Below are 23,201 nucleotides of genomic sequence, written 5' to 3'. Positions count from 1 at the left end.
CGTGTCCTGAACATGCCCCCCCCCCCCCCCCCCCCCCCCGGTCGTCACTAGTTACCCCAGCCACAGAGTAATACAACCTGTCTATTTCTACAATTTGTCTTCTTAAAATCTGATGTTAAACCTAACCCTAACCACACACCTTATGCCTATCCTTAAATTAGAACCAACAATATAATTTTGGTTTCAATGTTTTTGACATAACTTTGTGGCTGGGGTAACTAGTGGAAACACCATGCCCCTGGATATGCGATGACGTATGGACAACAAATAGTTGTTGGACTCGAGTAAGCTAACGTTACGTTAGCTAGCACAAGGACGAGGAGAGAAAACAGCGTCTTTGCATTCAAGTGCTTCTCGGGGAACGTCAATAAGCGGCATGTCTTTGTTTTAAAATAACAACCAAAAAGGAGATTATTGTTCAACAGTTAAATCATTTGGGTACGAGGACGAAACATGCTCCGGACTATGACGCTTGTTTTTCTCCTTGCCTAGTCGAGGATTGTGATGCGAGGTGCTCTGGTGAGACCACGAACGACATTCGGAAATTATTTTTCTTGAACTAGAATGATTGACTCAAAAACAAAGCATTTGGGGTTACCGAAAGGTGCATACAACTACACCGGTCTAGATGTCATTGTCGGGCAACTACTTTAGCTAGCTTCATGCACATGAAATAGTATTTTGCTAACGTAATGGAGGCACCGTGGGTACAGTTTTAGCTAGCTGGTCACCCAAAATATAGCTATAACGTTAGCTAGCTTCCACATCCACTTTTAGAGTGTGCTGACCAACAAAATACAGAATACTGTAACATAAAACGGCTATCCATGCACTTTGTCGATATCTATCGTGGTTACCTAGCGTTAAATTAGCTAGCCAAACAAGTATAAACTAGATTGAGACTAGCAGCAGAATACATTGTTTCTCGGTTAGGAGGATTTGTCACGGTCGTTTGACACGAGGTGTTGCCTTTATCTCTTGATAATTTCACAACAATTTACCGTTCCTGGACATGTGATATGGTCAATTTATCAAAGGTTTTCTGAAATTACAATTTCAGGCTATAAATATCCTGAACTGCAGGCACGCATCACGTGTCAAACCAGTCAAATTTGCTTGCTTGAAAGTTGTCAATAATGTGCGAAATTATCTCTTGAAATAGTTCTGTGTGTGGGCACAAATAGCTGTTTTGTCAATCAATTACGTTAACACTCAAAAGGCACTTATATTGTCATTGACAAAGTTGTAAGCATTCTTGATGAAAACATTTATTTGACAAATTATGTTAGCTATTGGAGGATCAAAGACCAACATTCAAAGGTTAGACTGACATCTACTCAAAGGCATCACTTTAAATATCTTGTGTCAAGTACAGAGTTCTCGAATCCAGTCAATTGCCAACACTGTCTTCCTGGAAATGAAAATATGAATGTCGAGGAGCAAGCTCTGGATTTGTGCAATGTCAAAATGAAGAATAATGTTGGTGACAATACTACCAATAACTCGGAAGAGATCATTCCCCGGCTTTCGGAACTGATGGATGGAGATTTGTGTAAACAAGGCATTGGCAACGAAGCCGCCAACACGTCCTCTCTAGCCAAGCTCACAGAAAACCCGCGAAGGGAGGACAACCACCGGTCAAAAGAGACACTAGAAATCGACGAAGTGAATGGGAATAAGAACAACAGCGTCCCAGATACCTCTGCAATAGTCAGTTCTGACTTTGACGTTTATCATGACGACCAACGCCAAGATGAGAGTATCAAGGATACAACGCCATTGTCCCTCATGTTTGCTATTGAGGAAGGGGATGATGGTGGGGATATGGACATTGGTGTGGATTTGAGTCTGGATGAAAGTGGCATGTTGGAGTCAGAACCTACAGACCAGGGACCATCCCTAGCAGAGGAGGCATCCTCAAGCAGTACCAATCCAGATTCATCGACTCCAGACGCTGTCACCGACAAGGAACCTGAGAAACCCTCAGAACAGGAGGACTCGCCACCTGTCACTGCCCCAGGAGAGGTCATCTCTCCAGCCCTGGATGAGGGGGATGATAAACACAAAAATGGCAAGAGGGTGACTTTTCCTTCAGATGAGGATATTGTCTCTGGAGCAGTGGAGCCCAAGGACCCTTGGAGACATGGTAATTTCTAACACTGTTTTCTAAGCTATATCTGCTTATGTTACTCATATATGTTTAGGCCTTGTATGTGTGGCGTCCTAAGCCTTGCTGTGACCTCAAGCTGGGGATGCCATACAGTGCAGACTGGTGCTCTTGAACTCTGACTGGCAAAGAGGGACACTGTCACGGTGTACCTTTCTGTTGTCCCTGGCCTAATAGAGGGTTTTGACGCTCACTAGACTTTGCACTTTTAGTGTTGGATTGTAGGGTTGGCGTGATACTCTGAAACATGAAGCAGATATAATTTATTGATGAAAACAGTCTTAATGTTAATAACAAACAGCATTATGTCGTCACCTAGAGTTACATTTGTTTATTTTGCAAGCTATAGCACCCACAGTTTGACAAAGTAGGTGTTTATAGGGCCATGGAGTTCAGTCTAATTTGGTGTTTTCTTCTGCCTTCCATAGCAACCATTAGACCCCAATCTGCAGTCACACACCATTGTCAATTTCATCCCCAGGCAATACATTTCAATTTGAGTCATTTAGTAGACGCTCTTGTCCAGAGCAACTTACGGTACTGAGTACCTAGGGCCTATACAATACCTAGGATTTATATAAATCTATCAGACTCCCTTGTCAAAATGAAGAATTTAATCATCTTACACAGATGGCTTGACATATGAGAATACAAGGTGGGTAATGGTTCCACATGGGCTTCTCCACCAGCTCAAAATGAAGTGAGTTCCCTTAGACGTCTCTGTGTGTCTTCTTCATGAGTCAGACCAGGCACTCCTTAAATACATGCCGTTTTAGTAGTGGGCACTGTTTATTTAGGGAAAACGCCTCAGTATTAGCCTGTGTTGTATGTGGCTTGTAGTGATATTCCTTACATCTGCTATGTGGATAGAGGTGTATTAATTCTGAATGGACAATTTGTCTTTCTGTTTTGCATACAGAACAAGTCAAGTGTTTGTATGCCTGTGGGCTTATTTTTATAAGGATGCTGCAGTTTCTCTTGATTGAGCATTTCCTGTAGGCACCCCAAGCACTTGCAGACCAGGTTCTTTAATGTAGGAGGGTCAGGTGTGGGTGGGGAGATTTCAGGGGATGCAAAAAAAGCAGCAAGGTTGACATACATTTTCAATCTCAATGTTCAATTGACTTGAAATGATCTGGTTAGCTTCATAGTACTTTAACACCAAAACAAACCTACTCCCACCAAAAACAAACCTACTCAGACAGTTGTGTCCAATGAGGGTCAAGTGGGTGACCTTTACCATGTCACTAACTGAACACAGTTCAGTTTGTTTTACATGAGTTCCCAGATAGGAATAGAAATACCCTAATTTGTGCAATTAGATTTCACATCAAAACAGGAATTATCTCGATGGGTATACGCATGGGAAAAATCCATGGCGACGTCTCCCCCCCGTTACATCACGGCAGCTCCTGAGGTTACGGACATGGTCGCCAAGAAGTTATCGGTTTCAAAGGTCCAGTGGCCGGAGAGGGAGGGTGCCAGGGACATCACATGATTCAAGATAACATTCTGCCATCTAGGGTAGATGCATGACTGATATCTTGATTAGTGTGTGCATTCCTATATTTCTGTCAATACAATACCATCAGTCATGTCAGTTACACCGCCAACAGTAAATAGGACAAAATGGTGGTAGGGCTGGGCGACATGGACAAAATATCACACCACGATGTCTTTGACATTTATGATGGTATTTATGTTTTTTAATAATAGTTGTAAATATGCTTTATGCGTAGTTCATGACCCTAGGTGGGCCTTTCTCCATTTATAGGGTTCAAGCCTACTCCAAGCAAAAATAATTTATCAATTTCTGCACTTCCTGCACTTTAATGATCATTTCCACGCTGTGCCACGAAGTATGATATGGGCAAACAATATAGGCCTAGTTAATTGGTGAACTATTGGAATCATGGAAATATAATAATTATTCTGATTCTATAGTGTTAGGTTCTAAATAAGCAGAGTAACACTCACGGACGACGAGTAAAGCTCAGACCAAGTTTATTCACCCACTGGACCATGCAGCTGCATAAGATATATTTACATATTTACACAAGCACTGGTATTTAAACTCCTCCTATGCGGAGTCTCCTCACAAATCTGGACAGCCAATACATATCTGTTGCTAGACAGGACTTTAGCGATGCCTGTTCTTTCTCACTTCATCTGACCTGACCTCTGCCTAAATTCCTCACTCTTCCCAAACTCACGGCTGTCCTGTTGACTTGTACCAGACTGTGGCCCTTCTCCTTTCCATAGGATGTCTAACAATAACATGCTCTGACAATGTAAGTGTTCTGCATTTCCGTCTCCCACAGTAACATGAATAAGGATATTTCAAGTTTAGAAGTGAGAACCCATCAATAGTTAGAATATAGTGGTCAGCATCTTGAATTAAACCCGGGAGGAATTATTGACAGGGTAAGAACGAATGTCTTGGTCAGTGTTTCCATGTGACCCTAATTAATGTTACATGACATGTTTTCTTACTTTGTGTAGCTAGCTAACATTCATGCTTTGCCTATTCCTCTCTAAGATAAGATACCGTTGTACAACCATGCTTATCTAGGCCCACACCAGCGCTGGTACCAGACAGTATTAGTTAGCTGCGTTTGCTCTGACTCTTGGAACATTTAGCAATCTAGCAAGCCAGCTAACTAGTGATTAGCAGTAGTGGCTATCACTATTTTTAGCAACACCTTGCAAAGAAAAGACAAATGAGCAGATAGTTTGCAGACCATAAGATACACAAACGTAATAGTGTATAGCAGTGGTTCCCAAACTTTTTATCGTCCTGTACCCCTTCAAACATTCAACCTCCAGCTAGCACCAGGGTCAGCGCACTCTCAAATGTTGTTTTTTTACAATATTTATTAAACACTAGAATGAGTGTGAGTATTTTTTTTCTATGGAAAGTTCCTCCGTAATTGCGCACCCAGCTCACTCGGATGCTTCACTATATCACATTTTACATTGTCCGTAAGCTTGAGTTCATTTGCACACAACAAATAATACATTGATGGAAAGACCTGTGTATTGTCCTTGTTAATGCAGGCAGAGAAGAGCTCCAACTTCTTAATCATAGCCCAAATTTTGTCCCGCATATTGAATATAGTTGCAGAGAGTCCCTGTAATCCTAGATTCTGATCATTCAGGCGAGAAAAAACATTACCCAGATAGGCCAGTCGTGTGAGAAACTCGTTATCATGCAAACAGTCGGACAAGTGAAAATGATGGTCAGTAAAGAGAACTTTAAGCTTGTCTCTCACTTTAAAAAAAAAAGTGTCAATTAAAAAAAAAGTGTCTATTTTGCCCCTTGATAACCAGCGCACTTTTCTGTATGTTGTAAAAGTGTTACATGGTCGCTGCCCATATTATTGCATAATGCAGAAAATACACAAGTTCAGTTTTCTTGCTTTAACAAAGTTAACAAAATGTCTTTCAAGCCGCCAGGCATTCCCTTGGCAGCAAGAGCCTCTCGGTAGATGCTGCAGTATACCCAAGTGGCGTCGGGAGCAACTGCTTGCACGTGTGTTACCATTCCACTATGTCTCCCTGTCATGGCTTTTGCTCCGTCAGTACAGATACCAACGCATCTTGACCACCAAAGTCCATTTGATGTCACAAAGCTGTCCAGTACTTTAAAAATATATTATATATATCCTTGTTTGCAGAAGAGGATGTCTTCCTTAATTGACTCCACATAAATGTAACGGACATATACCAGGAGTTGTGCCAGGCCCCGCCATGTCTGTTGACTCATCCAGCTGTAACAAATATAATTCACTGGCTTGTATGCGAAGCAGTAATTGTTTCAAAACATTTCCTGCCATGTCACTGATGCGTCGTGAAACAGTGTTGTTTGATGAAGGCATTGCCTCTAGCTTTTTTGACCTTTTCCCCCAGCATTGTCCCAGCCTTATCTGCAGCAGCAGGAAGAATGAACTCCTCCACAATAATATGGAGCTTGCCTGTCCTAGCCACTCGGTAGCTCACCATATAAGACGCTTCTAGCCCCTTCTTATTAATGGTATGTTGCTTTTATACATGTCTTACTACTCAAAAGTTGTATTAATTCTCGCTCAAAAAAACTCCTGTGGCTTATTTTTCAAATGGGCATGTTTCCTTTCAAAATGTTGTGAGAGAGTAACGGTCAATGTGATTGGATGTTTATTGTTTGACTAGGCTACCTTACCTGTATTTGACATTGTGTTGTTATTTTGCCTAACACTAAATGGTTTAATTTTATTTTTGGCAGTGAAACGAGGCTAAAAAATCTCACTCAAATGTATAGCCCCGTTGGAAAATCTAAATGGACGGTTTGAAAATGTGAATCACAGTTTTATTTGGTGTACCCGCGACGGCATTGCCTACCCAGCTTGGGAATAGCCGGTGTATAGAACCCTTGTGGAAAGTAGCACGCCACCAACATTGTTGCATGTTTATTTTTTAATGTAACTTTTTTTTTAAAACTAGGCAAGTCGGTTAAGAACAAATTCTTATTTACAATGACGGCCAAACCCTGACAACGCTGGGCCAATTGTGTGCCGCCCTGTGGGACTCCAAATCACGGCCGGCCAATCACAGCCTGGATTCAAACCAGGGTGTTTGTAGTCACACCTCTAGCACTGAGACGCAGTGCCTTAGACGGCTGTGCCACTCGGGAGCCCGTCGGTCTGACCATGCAGAGGGAACGGCAAGAAAGTGCTCGTTACTCCGTTGTCGAGCAACTGCTCTATCCTCGAGTGACAGAGGGCTTGGTGTGGTTAGTGGCATGCAACAGAGGGGGAGAGGTGACTGAAGTAGCAAATAGCGTAAACTATAGAAACTGACATTACACGCCAGAGCTGTGTATCACATTTAACAAACCAAACATTGAAATACCGTTATAGAAGGTAAAGTAAATACTCAAAGCTGTCAGTGCATCAATACCTGTATAGAGTCAAATACGGTATACCACCCAGCCCTAAGTGGTAGATATCTCGGGCCAATGTTAAATGAGTTTTAATCATGATGATAACCCGTCTATCGTAAGTGCTGCAGAAGACTGAGCGATGTTGTCTACTGATGTGTTACTCCCTCAACACGTTCATAATTTCCATTTTCACCATCTGAAACATCCAGATCTAGACATCCCAGGAAGTTTGAGGCATGGGCCTAGTATTCATAACAAGCGTGCAGTGTCCTCGATCCCCATCCAGTATCCTTGTCTGCCTTTCGTCTTTCCTTCCTCTTCTTTGATATTGCATGAAGGAATAGGCCTAGCCTAGATCTCTCTGTCTCTGTGCGTTTCTTGGTTCAGCTGTCTTTCCCAGGGTCATGTTCACTCATGGTGAAGTGTGTCTTGAGCGGGTGTGATGGGCAGTGACTGATCCAACCGTGGCCCAGGAAATGAAACGTATCTCCACCCCCCCCGAGCCTCTTCATGGTTCATTTGGACTCGATCATCGTCACCATGGCTCCGGCCTGGAGACTTCCTTGTCTCACAGGTCTAGGATCAGCTCTTCACTGCCCAAACCTCATCTAAGCAGTCAGGAGGAACAAACTTGGCCTCAAGTGCTTAGTGCTGCTCTCTCCACCTGGAGCAGACCCAGAGACGGGATGCTTCTCCATTTTATTCACACTGTGCTAGACTAGAGGTAGGCATAAGATGAATTCACTAGGTGTGAAATTTTAACATCAAAATCAATCAAATCAATCAAACTGTAGGCTCTTATTTCCATAGTGGTTTAGGCCTGTTTGTAGTAGTAGCTACAAGTCATGAAATTGTATAGCCTTTCTTTGTTGTCTCACATGCTGACATGTTCAGAATGGTCATAGTTTATGTGGCTTCTAGGATACAAGATGCCTTACGAGATGGTGTCTGTTTAGTTTCTGCGGCGCTTGTGGATAGATGTAGGTAGATGTCACGATGTAGTTTGCCATTGAAATTAGAGGTCGACCAATTAATCGGAATGGCTGATTGATTAGGGCCGATTTCAAGTTTTCATAACAATCGGAAATTGGTATTTTTGGGTGCCGATTTAAAAAATAAAATAAAAAATACTATTTAACTAGGCAAGTCAGTTAAGAACACATTCTTATTTTCAATGACGGCCTAGGAACGGTGGGTTAACTGCAGTGGTGGGCCGTCAGGGCCAGCAAAGCCTTCTCTGCTGGCCTAAACATCATCAGAATATACTTTTAAAAAATATATATTTTCCCACAAATATATATAAAATTATTCCCCAGAGAGTACTCTTCATTTCATAGCTTTCCTCTTGGTTGCACTGCTTCCAGCCCCAGGTTGAGATTTGGAGGGCTGGTCTTTATGTTAGATCTTTTATCCAATCATATTCAGCCATCATGTGTTGCCAGGGGTCTAAAATCTGCCCTCAGGCCTTCAGAATCAACAGTGCGGGCGCTTGTAGCTTAAAGTGTTACACAGGAGCCAGCTAGCAGGCGTAGTGCGTGCACGTCTTTTGATTGGATTACCAATATTGAGAGGCAGGTCTATGCAGAACTTTAGAACTAGGAATCTGAATTTGATAAACAAATACATTTGCGTACTACTAAGCTGTTTTTTCAACCCACAATGGCGGAAGGACGAGAAGATATCGATTTGGTCGAGGATATAATTATAACGCCATTCTCAAGACAAACTTTTCAAGAAAAGTTAGACATTGTAAGGAGAGGTCGCCCGACGCCGACGCTACAAAGCCTGTCACAGGCGGGAAAGGGGTTCGTTTGCCACTTTCAAAGTTCCAACTACGAGCGCTATCAATGGCTCACAGGCTCCGAGAAGCACTGCAATCTGTACTGCTGGGAATGCCTATTATTACAATTGAGCGAGAGAGGCGCAGGTTCAGTCAAATCTACGATGACACAGCGCACATCTCAAGTTCACCCAGCGCACGCAGAGGCCCTCGCACATACTACCAACAACTCCACAGCAATATTCTGGACAACATTCTTTGCCAGATACGAAACAGGTTTCAAGACCACGAAAAATGCATGTTTCGCTCCCTCCTGGACCCCCAGCACTTTCAGACCTACCGGGGGAGTTTTCCCGCAAACAGCCTTCTCCAGCTTACCAGAGAGTCACGGAACACTGTTCGACCTATCCAAGCTAAAAACAGAACTGACTGTAATGTATGCTATGACTGATTTTGAAGGGAAAAGTCCCTCTGATCTCCTTGATTTCCTTAAGCAGACATATCTGAATGAGGACATGGGGCAACTTTACACATTGGCATGTGTGACAGTGACTATCCCTGTGTCCACGGCTTCTGTCGAGCAGTCATTCTCGGCCTTAAAGCGAATGAAAACGTATTCCAGAAATGCTACTGGACAGACTCGGCTTTCAGCTTTAGCCTCCATGTCGATAGAAAAGGACTTATTGGTGGAACTAAAATGCACAGATAGACTGTACAACAGAGTCATTGAAGTCTTCTTGAGGAAAGAAAGGAGGATGGATTTTGTGTTCAAATAGTCAGTCTTTGGTGAGTAGGCATACAATGCAGTTTATTTTTTATTAAATGTGTATATGTTTCCCATTTTATTTCGTTAATATTAAATAGGCTATTTGCCATTTTATTTTGTTAATATATAGGCTATTTAATATTAACAAAATAAAATGGCAAAAGCCTATGTTTCAAATTATTTGTTTTCTTTCTTTTATTTTCAGTGAATAGTTGTCTTTATCATCACGGTGAAACTGCTTTGGGTGCGACGCAACGCCTGGTTATACTGCGTATCTGTCTAAATGTATAGTGTCCAGAGCCATGGCATCATACTGAGAGGTGGATTAATTCGTGTGGGACTGTGTAGGACCTCACTGAAGGCCCAGACCCACGGCACGCCACTGGTTAACTGCCTTGTTCAGGGGCAGAACGGGGCAGATTTTTTTTTTTCAGGGACAGATTTTCACCTTGTCAGCTCGGGGGATCCAATCTTGCAACCTTACAGTTAACTAGTCCAATGCTCTAACCACCTGCCTCTCATTGTACTCCACAAGGAGCCTGTCTGTTACGCGAATGCAGTAGAAGCCAGGGTAAGTTGCTAGCTAGCATTAAACTTATCTTATAAAAAACAATCAATCATAATCACTAGTTATAACTACACATGGTTGATGATATTACTCGTTTATCTACCATGTCCTGCGTTGCATCGATGCAATGCAGGGGGATGATTTAACAAAAGCGCATTTGCGATAAAAGCACAATCGTTGGACGACTGTGCCTAACCATAAACACCAATGCCTTCCTTAAAATCATATTAACCTCTTGAAGCTAGGGGGCACTATTTTTATGTTTGGAAAAACATAAAACTGTCAAAATATTGTCTGTGAGTATAACAGAACTGATATTGCAGGCGAAACCCTGAGGAAAATCCAATCAGGAAGTGCCTCTTATTTTGAAACCCTTCTGTTCCTATGCATGCCTATCCTCCATTTAAAGGGATATCAACCAGATTCCTTTTTCTCTGGCTTCCCTAAGGTGTCAACAGTCTTTAGACCTAGTTTCAGGCTTTTATTTTGAAAAATGAGCGTGAAAGATCACATTGCGTAAGTGGATAGGTGGGGGCTCTCAGAGGGAGTTTTGCTCTACAGAGTAAAGCCGCCATTGTTCCTCCCGCTGTTATTGAAAAACCTACACACTCGGTTGATATATTATCGAATATATATTTTAAAAACTACCTGAGGGATGATTATAAAAAACGTTTGACATGTTTCTGTGGACATTATGAAGACTATTTGGAATTTCCGTCTGCGTTGTCGTGACCGCTCTTTCCTGTGGATTTCTGAACATAATGCGACAAACAAACGTCGGTATTTTGGGTATAAAAATGATCTTTATGGAACAAAAGGAACATTTGTTGTGTAACTGGGAGTCTTGTGAGTGCAAACATCCGAAGATCATCAAAGGTAAACGGTTAATTTGATTGCTTTTCTGATTTTCATGACCAAGCTTCCTGATGCTAAGTGTACATAATGCTATGCTAGGCTATCGATAAACTTACACAAACGCTTGGATTGCTTTCGCTGTAAAGCATCATTTCAAAATCTGAGATGACCGGTGGATTAACAAAAGGCTAGCTGTGTTTTGCAATATTGCACTTGTGATTTAATGAATATGAATATTTTTTAGTAAAATTATTTGACTGTTGCGCTATGCTATTCAGCGGTTGCTGACAAATGATCCAGCGACAGGGATGGGTAACGTCAAGAAGTTAATGACCAAAGGCTCGTTATTCTGTGTGTTATTATGTTATAATTAAGTCTATGATGTATTATTATTTTTATTTTTTTACCTTTTATTTAACTAGGTAAGTCAGTTAAGAACAAATTCTTATTTTCAATGAGGAAAATAAGAATAAGGAAAAATAAGGAACAGTGGGTTAACTGCCTGTTCAGGGGCAGAAGACAGATTTGTACCTTGTCAGCTCGGGGGTTTGAACTTGCAACCTTCTGGTTACTAGTCCTATAAATACTATAACTACAACCTAAAACCTCTTACCTTGGAATATTGAAGTCTCATGTTAAAAGGAACCACCAACTTTCATATCTTCTCATGTTCTGAGCAAGGAACTCAAACGTTAGCTTTCTTAAATGGCACATATTGCACTTTTACTTCCCCAACACTTAGTTTTTGCATTATTTAAACCAAATTGAACATGTTTCATTATTTATTTGAGGCTAAATTGATTTTTATTGATGCATTATATTAAGTTAAAATAAGTGTTCATTCGGTATTGTTGTAATTGTCATTATTACAAAAAAAATAAAAAATCGGCCGATTTAATTGGAATCGGCTTTAAAAAAAAAAAATCATAATCGGTCAACCTCTAATTGAAATACACATCCACTGGGTGTTGTAGAGACTAGCCTCGATAATATTGAAGGGGATTTTTTAATCTGAACAAATTGATAGATGAAACTATTCCCTGCATAGTGTCACCCTGCAGTGAGATTGTACAAGGAGTCCTAGCCTCTTTTGTCCTGGAGCACTTCCCCAGTCCTGGCTGGGGATTGAATGTTGCATAATTTCCTCCAGATTCCTGAACTTCCCATCATGACTCTTAGCAGCTTTGCTTCCTCTCCTCCCTCCTTATTCCCCCTCCCTTTCCCTCTCTCATCCTTCCCCTTTCCCTCTCTCGTCCATCCTTTCTCCTTCTCTCGGGCATTCGTGGGAAAACCATGTGCTGACCCCTTACATCAGTGGTTCGTTCCCAACCTTTTTTGTTTACTGTACCACCAACTGAGTTTAGCTCTGCCCGGAGTACCCCTGACGTACCCCCTCAAGTGCATTAACATTTTTACTAGTAAGCCTACGGTCTCATTAGTCTTCTCAACTACCCCTGTGGTTAGGCCAAGTACCCCCAGGAATCCTAGTAACCCTGGTTGGGAACCAGTGCCTTACGTTATGCTAGAAGCATGTGGGCTATTGTTGGTTCTTCCATTGACGTATCATACAAATGAGATTAGTTTATATTTGTAAATATTCTGATTCTGTTAGCTACACTGTGTTTTGTTATAAGTGAAAGCAATTTTCCCCTGAAGAAAATAATAAATCGAATGCTGGATCTCATGTCAAAACAAAGAAGGCCCACTTGGAAATTGGCACCAGTAATGAACTGACCCTTGAAGTCTGATTATCCTCTTTAGTGACGTTAGGCTATGTGATGTGCCTCTGGACCAGAGTTGGACCTGACAGGCCTAAAAACTTTGTTGTTGAGCCTGGGCCAACGCTTTTACTTGGCTGCAGTTTGTAGTGTGTTTTGTGTACTGTTTGTACTGTCTGTCCTGCTCTGCCCCTGCAGCTTGAGGTCATGACATGAACCCTGCCCTTTTAACTGTGTATGTCTGAACTTCAGTCATGGATATTGGGACTGTAGCCAGTGTGCTCAGAGGCCACCATTTTGACCAGCGTGTTTACATGGGGTAGCTGCTCTCCTCCACTTATGAAAACAACGTACCTCTAGGTAGAGGTCGACCGATTAATCGGAATGGCTGATTTAATTAGGGCCGATTTCAAGTTTTCATAACAATCGGAAATCAGTATTTTTGGACACCCGATTTGGCCCCCCAAAAATTACACCTTTATTTAACTAGGCAAGTCCGTTAAGAACACATTCTTATTTTCAATGATGGCCTAGGAACGGTGGGTTAACTGCCTTGTTCAGGGGCAGAATGACAGATTTTTACCTTGTCAGCTCTGGGATTCAATCTTGCAACTCTACAGTTAACTAGTCCAACGCTCTAACCACCTGCCTCTCATTGCACTCCACGAGGAGCCTGCCTGCCTGTTATGCGAATGCAGTAAGAAGCCAAGGTAAGTTGCTAGCTAGCATTAAACTTATCTTATAAAAAACAATCGATCAATCATAATCACTAGTTAACTACACATGGTATTACTAGTTTATCTAGCGTGTCCTGCGTTGCATATAATTTATTATATATGCAACGCAGGGGGATGATTTAACAAAAGCGGATTTGTGAAAAAAGAACAATCGTTGAACGACTGTACCTAACCATAAACACCAATGCCTTTCTTAAAATCAATACACAGAAGTATATATTTTTAAACCTGCATATTTATCTAAAAGAAATCCAGGTTAGCAGGCAATATTAACCAGGTGAAATTGTGTCACTTCTCTTGCGTTTATTGCACACAGAGTCAGGGTATATGCAACAGTTTGGGCCGCCTGGCTCGTTGCGAACTAATTTGCCAGAATTTTACGTAATTATGACATAACATTGAAAGTTGTACAATGTAACAGGAATATTTAGACTTAGGGTTGCCACCCGTTAGATAAAATACAGAACGGTTCCGTAGTTCACTGAAATAATAAACATTGTGTTTTCGAAATGATAGTTTCCGGATTCGACCATATTAATGACCAAAGGCTCGTACTTCTGTGTGTTATTATGTTATAATTAAGTCTATGATTTGATATTTGATAGAGCAGTCTGACTGAACGGTGGTGGGCAGCAGCAGGCTCGTAAGCATTCATTCAAACAGCACTTTCGTGCGTTTTGCCAGCAGCTCTTCCCTGTGCTTCAAGCATTGAGCTGTTTATGACTTCAAGCCTATCAACTCCCGAGATTAGGCTGGTGTAACAGATGTGAAATGGCTAGCTAGTTAGCGGGGTGCGCTCTAATAGCGTTTCAATTGGTGACGTCACTCGCTCTGAGACTTGGAGTAGTTGTTCGAGGGTGGCTTTTGTGGAGCGATGGGTAACGATGCTTCGAGCGTGGCTGTTGTTGATGTGTTCCTGGTAAATAAAAAAAATCGGCCAATTAATTAATCGTTATCGTCTTTTTTGGTCCTCCAATAATCGGTATCGGCGTTGAAAAATCATAATCGGTCGACCTCTACCTCTAGGAGTTTGCCGTGTTTAAGCTGACAACCTTGTTATTGTCCCAAAAACTGTATTCTTCAGCCACCTCCGTTCAGCCACCTCCATTATTTTTACCTATTACATTTTTTTGTTGTTGCCTGAGGAGGACTAGCTTCCCACCTAAAACACTTATCACCCTTCTTATCTGTTTTAAACAGTGCTGGCCGGCGCTCGTCACAAAATGCCTGCTCACTTATAAATAGACAAGGTCCTGTGGCGAGCCAGTTCAGTTGTACTGTTTTAAGCCCATGATATCACAATCCCTCTGTGCCTGACAATGCCTCAGCTACAGCGTTGAGGCTCAGTGGCATCACAATTACCGTGAAGCCGTCTTTTAAATTGAAATGTCGCTTGTTGTCACCACAATTAATAACAGATCAACAAGTCACTAAGATGGAAGAAAAGGTTTCTCTTGCCGCCTCAGGAGGAGATGGCTCTTTATGACCTGTTATAATGACACATGTTAATTCACTTATAACGGATGTTATGAACTTTAAATTGATGTCAAATGCAACAGTTTGCCTGCGTCTGAAGGTGAAATCGCCCCATATGGGCACTTTCTCACTCGGGCAGTGAGAAAAACAGAAGTTTGTCCATTTCCCTAACATTAGTCTCTCCGTTAAGTGCCCTCTGTTAATTATTGACCAGCAGGCTAGCTCTGAATTAGCACGGAATCGTTTCATAATCACATTCCATGGAGCACTTGATTCCCTGCTATTGCTAGATTCACATCGCTACCAAATCCAGGACTGCTGACTTCTCAGGCCCCCCTCCAACTTTCTCCCTCCTGAGGCGTCATTGTGGTTGTGTTGGTTTCTTCTAGACAGCCTGGCCTGGACATTCTGTTCTTGTTTCTCACAGTCATGTGTCCCTGAGTGAGTGAGTGGGGCCAGACGTGGTCCAGGGGGAAAAGCAGCACTCAGAGATGGTCAGTCAGCTGCTGGCCTTGGATCAGCCCAAGGATGTCAGCCCAGGTGTGTGGGTGGGGGGGGGGGGGGGGGGTGTTAGAAGCTCATCTTCCTTATTGTTAAGATTGGATTAAAATAACCTAAACAAAATTATGTGTGTGTTGGGTGGGTTCCTACCCCGTATACCGGGGTATTTGGAAATAGCCACAATGTTTTTTTCAATACACGCGATACCGTTAGCTATTTAATACATTTTTATATTTGTTGCTTCTTTTTAAGTAAATACCTTCAGTTTACTTGTGCAATACGATGAAGCAGATCGTGTTCATTTCACCTGTCACATTATTTTACGTTATGAAGCTTACCGTATTTTGTAAATAGCACAATGGGGTAAAGTGGGAGCATGTGAGTCCAGCTGTTTATTGAAGGGTTGCGTTTTATATTGATTCAATTGAGTGATCAGGGACATGCAACTATAGTTTTCCTTCACAGAAAATGCATTATCGTAACACATTCGCCAGAAAATAGCTTCGTTTTCATCAGATGACAGCAGAAGTGCAATGAGTTTACAATGGAAAAACAAATATATTTTCCGCAGACCACGCGTAACCACGCCAGCACCGGATCTTCCACATCCGGCTTCTTCACTTGCAGCATTTTCTGAGACCAGCCACCCAGACAGCTGATGAAACTGGGTTTGCACAACCAAATAATTTTTGCAGAAACAGTCTCAGGAAAGCTCATCTGTGTGCTCGTCACCCTCACCAGGGTCTTGACCTGACTGCCGTTCGGTGTCGTAACCGCCTTCAGTGGGCAAAAGCTCACCTTTTGTGAGCCACGGGCGAACGGTTTGTTGTGAGCAGACTGCCCCATAGTGGCTGTGGGGTTACTGTATAGGCAGTCATAAGCTACGGCCAACGAACACAATTGCATTTCATCAATGGTCATTTGAATGCACGGAGATACCATGACGAGATCCTAAGGCCCATTGTCGTGCCACCATCACCTCATGTTTCAGCATAATAATGCACGGCCCCATGTCGCAAGGACCTGTACACAATTCCTGGAAGCTGAAAATGTCCCAATTTTTCCATGGCCTGCATACTCACCAGATGTCACCCATTGTGCATGTTTGGGATGCTCTGGATCGACGCGTATGACACTGTTTCAGTTCCCGCCGCTATCCAGCAACTTTGCACAGCTGTTGAAGAGGAGTGGGACAACATTCCACAGGCCACAATCAACAGCCTGATCAACTCTATGGGAAGGAGATGTGTCTCGCTGCATGAGGCAAATGGGGGTCACACCAGATACTAACTGGTTTTCTTGTCCACGCCCTTACCTTTTTTAAGGTTATCTGTGAACAGATGCATATCTGTATTCCCAGTCATGTGAAATCCACAGGGGCATAGTGCATAATTAATTTATTTAAATTGACAGATTTCTTTATATGAACTGTAACTCAATAAAATCTTAGAAATTGTTGCCTGTTGCAGCTTTTATATTTTTGTTCAGTGTACAGTTCCTATTGTTTGCCTTAAAAGTTAATATTGCATTTTACTGGAGAAATGTATGCTGGCTACACCAAGAAAAGTAGCTACACCGTCAGCTGTCTGCTGATGGAATGCCGTTAGTGAATTCTCATCCGAATGGAGAGGTGCAACTGAAGCACAGAGTTTGTCTGATGTCTAGCAGAAATTACAATAAGAAGCATTTTAGATCTGCATAAGATATTTCTTATGAGTTTTGTCTTTAAAAATAATGATAATAATTTTGCTGCGTGAAAAAAACTGTAGAATTCCGCATTAACGTGACCCCTAAAGTTAACTTGATAGTTTTATAAGTAAGTGGCAGAATTTAATAAGGTGACGGGGCATTGTGCTATCTTTCTGCAGTGTTTGAGAAGTCAATTCCCTTTTGCATTATTGCGTTATTTGTATCTTGATTTCCTCGTCTTCGAGCAGAGCAGACGGGCCCTTTGCCCAATCGACTCCAGACTCCACACAGACACAGCGTGTACACATGCTGCTCCAGAGCCAGTTCCTCCGTCATAAAGCATGAGTCAAAACTTTGTTCATTTGCACAATGTGTCTTGTTCACATTCACTTGTAAATGTCCTAACTCACCAAAAATGACATTCGGTAGCTCCTGCGTTTGGAAAGTATTCAGCCCCTTTTTCCACATTTTGTTACGTTACAGCCTTATTTTTTAAGCGGATTTTAAAATAAAAAAATCCTCATCAATCTACTCGCAGTACCCCATAATGACAGGTTTTTAGACATTTTTGCAAATTTATAAAAAAATCATCTGAAATACCTTATCTAAATAAGTATTCAGACCCTTTGCTATGAGACTTGAAATGAAGCTCAGGTGCATCTGGTTTCCATTGATCTTCCTTGATGTTTCTACAACTTGATTGTAGTCCATCTGTGGTAAATTCAATTGATTGGACATGATTTGTAAAGGCACACACCTGCCTATATAAGGTCCCACAGTTGACGGTGGATGTCAGAGCAAAAACCAAGCCGTAAGGTCGAAGGAATTGTCCGTAGAGCTCCAAGACAGGATTGTGTTGAGGAACTGATCTCGGGAAGGGTACCAAAACATGTCTGCAGCATTGAATGTCTACCTAGAGCTGGCCGCCCGGCCAAACTGAGCAATTGGGGGAGAGAGGCTTTGGTCAGGGAGATGACCAAGAATCTGATGGTTACTCTGAAAGAGCTCCAGAGTTCCTCTGTGGAGATGGGAGAACCTTTCAGAAGGTCTGAGGGAAACCTGGCACCATCCCTACGGTGAAGCATGGTGGTGGCAGCATCATGCTGTGGGGATGTTTTTCAGTGGCAGGGACTGGGTGACTAGTCAGGATTGAGGGAAATATGAACGGAGCAAAGTACAGAGAGATCCTTGATGAGAACCTGCTCAGGACCTCAGACTGGGGAGGAGATTCACCTTCCAACAGGACAACCACCCTAAGCACACAGCCAAGACAACGCAGTAGTGGCTTCGGGACAAGTCTCTTAAAGTCCTTGAGTGGCCCAGCCAGAGCGCGGACTTGAACCCAATCGAACATCTCTGGAGAGACCTGAAAATAGCTATGCAGCGACGCTCCCCATCCAACCTGACAGAGCTTGAGAGGATCTGCAGAGAAGAATGGGAGAATACAGGTGTGCTAAGCTTGTAGCATCATACCCAAGAAGACTCGAGGCTGTAATTGCTGCCAAAGGTGCTTCAACAAAGTACTGAGTAAAGAGTCTGTGATATTTCAGTTTTTTTATACATTTGCAAACAATTCAAAATGTCATTATTTGGTATTGTGTGTAGATTGAGGGGGGAAAAACAATACATTTTCGAATAAGGCTGCAATGTACATTTTTGGGGGATAAGGTCAAGGGGTCTGAATGCTTTCCGAATGCACTGTATGTATAGCTTCATGAGTTTGATTACCTGTCTTTGTAGTTAGTTTTTAGTTTTCACCCGTTAGCATATTTCGCTAGCAGCCTCATGGATTTTCGCTCTTACTTGCGTTCATTTTGTTAGCATTCTTGTAGTAGACGTCTAATGGGCTTTTTCCCTGTTTTTATGGCGCCCCCTTCTGTACTAAACGCCCCCGCTAATATCGTAAACCCTACGATGAGAGGACAATATGAAAATCTGGATAAACCCAACCCTAGTTTCTATTATGTAAAATTTACTTAACTACCTCAACAGGTGTTTCAGATGGATTCAGGTATCCATCCACCTATTTTTCCTCCTATGTGGAGCTGTAGGGGGCTCCCTGCTTTGTGAGATGTTTTTTGTCCACCCTGACCCTCCCCCAGCTGTAGGGCTGACCCCATTTAGTCGGTTGTTTGGCTGTTGGCCGACAAAGATTTTTTTTAGACGAGCAGTTGCAACTATATATATTTTGTAATGCACACGAGACCTCTCTCCTCTCTCTATCCTGTCTGGACTAATCCATTGCGACGACACACCACTATCACCAGTAGTACATTTACCGTTAATTCCTATAATTTCTAATCTACAGTGTTTGTTTGATTACAGTCATTTCTGTTAATGCATTCAATATTATTATTAGTCTTTTATTGTTCTCATTGTTTGAGGACCGCACAACGTAAATTGACGAGTTGTCAATTTATTCGTTGTCTTTTGTTTGTAGCCTCCTGTCAATCTTGAGTAAGGACGACAACTGATTATGCATAGAAGTAAGCCTAGGCTACCTGGCCTGCGCGCAAATATAGGCCAATAAATGTGCCCATTTGGGGATCTTGATAGTATTTCTGATTGAGAAGCTCCACGGTGGTGGTGAGTTAAGACAAAGTATGTTTTTCTTCACCTCAAACAGCAAGTAAACAAGTCTGTTTTTACATCATTGAGAATGGCAATAGTTCCTCAACATGGCCTATTTAAAAAATATTTCCAGCTCTCTTTTGATAACCACTAGGCGTAAAAGGGGGAATAAATGTCATGCTCTTATTCGGTGGAAACGTAATGAAATAGGCCTACCTGATTTACGTCTTATCCCTTGCGGAAATAGCCTACAGCTATGTCTGTCCAGAGCTCACTGGCATGGGAAACTGAGGGCTCAGAATATTTCATACATTGTTTGCTAGCACAAGTTTGCCAGGCCCAAGTAAATAGTTGATAGTGTTTCGGGTTCTTTGCAGACAGGCCATGCGTAGCCAATGTGATTTCTAGGATATATTTATTTTTATCAGGATATTTTCTACCTGTAGGCGGTAGTGTTTTGTATTTGTTGGCTTTTATGTAGGCTGTTTTTACATAGTTGCCAATGGCTATAGATGTTAGTTTTAGAATTTTGATTAACCTTAATGATTTTGAGATACGAAGACTTAATTATAAATTAAATGAAACTGTTCCACGAAAATGTACACATGAAAATCAGAACTGGCATGCAGATCAGTAGAAATGGTAAGATAAATTGGCACTCCAAATGGAAAAGGTTGCCGACCCCTAGCTTAACGGCAGAATCTGGAGGAGGATCGGGAACAGGTTATTTTTATTCTTCTGGTTAGGCTATCTTTATCTCTTGCTCACTCTTGTGTCTTTAAAAAATACATTTAAAAAATACATGTTTAAAAATGTTAAACAATAGATTGGTCGAAAAAACAGACGACTCTAGGTCGAACAAGATTTTGTTTAGTCGGGAACAGGCCTATCCAGCAGGCATCCATCCAGGCCACTGTCAATAGAGCTCTGCCTCGTAGCATAGGCCTTTCTCTCTTTCATGGACCATGCGTTCCTTGCCCCCTGTGACCAGTCAGCTGTCATGTGTGAATGACGCTGCTGCCACCCTGTGCAGCATGGTGGTGTGAAATGGCAGGGATGGGGACGGGGGAGCAGGGCGCTATTTAAGACTCTCAACACTCAGTTGTTAAGTAGGCTGTCAGGTCCAGTCCCGGCTCCGCTCGTCCAGAGGGCTCCCCTCATTCCACACAGTCAATGGCCTGTGACTGCTGACTGATTGCTTCACCAGGCCCAGTCCTCCTGTCGCTTCCCTCTGAACCCTACGCCCAGTCCTGGGGACCTCTCAACCCTTCAAAATGGCTGCTTTGCCATTTCTACTCCTCCTTGTCCCCTCAATGCGGGAGCCGATCGATACAGGTCACAGAATGAAATGGAGTGTCTATTGAAGAACCTGTGATGTTGCATGCCGCAGTGTTGCATGGATTTTCTTTGAGTGACAAGTGCAGTTCCTCATCAGGTGTGCATGGCTCTACACTTCCTCTCCTAGTCTCCTTTTCGTCTTTTGTCAACCTTGATCATTAAAGACCACCATGCCGGTTGGTATGGCGTAGCATGTCTGTGTCACCATGTCATCAACACCCTGAGTCACAGTCAGTGACCCTTCAGCCACAAATGATTAGCTCAGCTGACTTTCACTTTCCATCGTGCACTGACTATCAGTCATTCCATGATTTGTCTACCACGCTAATTTGTGTCGGTCATTGCAGAACGGTAATATTAATTGACATCCGAGATCAAAGTTATTTTTCAGAAGAGATGATTTACCACAGAACATCAAAAGTAATATGCTGTTATCGTCAAAGCAGCATTCAGTTGTTCCCCCTCGCTTTCTTTTCTCCTCCTCCCTCCCATTTGATTGAAAACAACGCTATCCTCTGAAGTCTCAGTCCTACATGCGGTCCGCAGATGACTCGGATGCTCTTGCTAGTGCAGACTGTGTTCATCTGTGGTAGCTTGGCTGAGTCAGGGACACCTGGACCCAGTCCTAGTCCCTTCACAGACACCGTGCCCAGCATAGAATGAGTAGAAGGGACATGGCTCTAAAAATCTACAGGGAATTTCACTGTCTGCTCAATAGAAAAGCATTGCTCCACGTGTAGAACACTGAGAATCAGCCCAATTCTTACAGGTGTTTGATCAACTAACATTCAAACATTGACACGGCCGGTCCACCTACCACAGAACATTGCTTTGAATCTACCAAATTTAATTCTATGGCACCCAGAGACTGTCCCTCTCAGCACTGATAAGTGTCTCCACACTCCCCTCTACGCTCCTCCCAGCCGCTGTGGTGAAAGGGGGAAAACGCAGAGGAGGAAGGACGGGAAGGGGTGATTGACACACAGGGAGAAATTTTGGTCAGACTGCACTTGGATTCATTTAGGATGCAGCTAGCTTGCGCAGTAAACCCTTCTGAATGAGTAGTCGCGTAGACGTATTCCAGAAATGCCATTTTCCCCTCTGTAAAAATATTCAGTGGGGAGCTTTAGGCTGTATCTATAGAGGTAAAAGGAGGCATTACTGTCAGCTTAAAGGTCAAATTTGTTTACAGCCTGATTTAGATGACCGCTACAGTGCCATCTGAAAGCATTCACACCCTTGATTTTTTTTAAAAGCCGGAATTAAAATAGATTTAAATTGAGGTTTTGTGTCAGTGGTCTACTCACACTACCCCCATAATTTCAAAGTGGAAATATTTTTTTAATGAAATGTTTACAAATTAATTAAAAATGAAAAGTTTAAATGTCTTCAGTCAAAGTATTCAGCCCTTTGTTATGGCAAGCCTAAATATGTTCAGGAGTCAAAATTAGCTTATGTCACATAAGTTGCATGGATTGTTGAATAACTACCTCATCACTGTACCCCACACATACAATTATCTGTAAGGTCCCTCAGTCGAGCAGGGAATTTCAAACACCGATTCAACCACAATACAAAGCGTTGTGTTTGGGGAAAATCCAACACATCACTGAGTGCCACTCTTCATATTGTCAAGCATAGTGGTGGCTGCGTCATAATATGGGTATGCTTGTCATTGGCAAAGACTAGGGAAAACCTGGTTGTCTGCTTTCCAACAGACACTCGGAGACAAATTCACCTTTCAGCAAGACCGTAACCTAAAACGCCACTGGAGTTGTTCCTGAGTGGCCGAGTAACAGTTTTGACTTAAATCGTCTTGAAAATCAATGGCAAGACTTGAAAATGGCTGTCCAGCAATGATCACCAATCAACTTAAGAGCTTTCATAGAATAATGTACAAATATTGTACAATCCAGGTGTGCAAAGCTCATGGAGGATTACCCAGAAACACTCACAGCTGTAATCCCTGCAAAAGGTGATTCTAACGTGTTGACTAGGGTGTATTTCATGTTCAGTAAATTTGCCAAAAATAAATGAAAACATGTTTACACTTTGTATTTATGCAGTATTGTGTGTAGATGGGTGAGAAATAATTTTTTATTTATTTATTTTGAATT

The 23,201-nt window shown here is 42.2% G+C and overlaps 1 protein-coding gene across 4 annotated transcripts in view; it reads left to right on the top strand.

Annotated features, from left to right (window-relative positions):
* The first annotated feature begins 260 nt into the window (after nucleotides 1-260).
* LOC139386379 (protein phosphatase 1 regulatory subunit 37-like) overlaps nucleotides 261-23,201 on the top strand; it is a 53,729-nt gene continuing 30,788 nt past the window's right edge. For 2 of the 4 annotated variants that reach the window (XM_071131924.1, XM_071131921.1), the window contains exon 1: nucleotides 269-2,146. In XM_071131924.1, the coding sequence (XP_070988025.1) occupies nucleotides 1,426-2,146 (721 nt within the window). In that variant the 5' untranslated portion in view covers nucleotides 269-1,425. Of the gene's footprint in view, nucleotides 2,147-23,201 lie in introns of all 4 variants that reach the window. The other 2 variants (XM_071131923.1, XM_071131922.1) reach the window with 2 other exon arrangements.

Source organism: Oncorhynchus clarkii, chromosome 27 (assembly GCF_045791955.1).
Source record: "Oncorhynchus clarkii lewisi isolate Uvic-CL-2024 chromosome 27, UVic_Ocla_1.0, whole genome shotgun sequence".
In the NCBI taxonomy this organism is placed as follows: domain Eukaryota; kingdom Metazoa; phylum Chordata; class Actinopteri; order Salmoniformes; family Salmonidae; genus Oncorhynchus; species Oncorhynchus clarkii.
The sequence above is the reverse complement of the archived record's forward strand: the minus strand, read 5'-3'. Positions and strand labels throughout refer to the sequence as shown.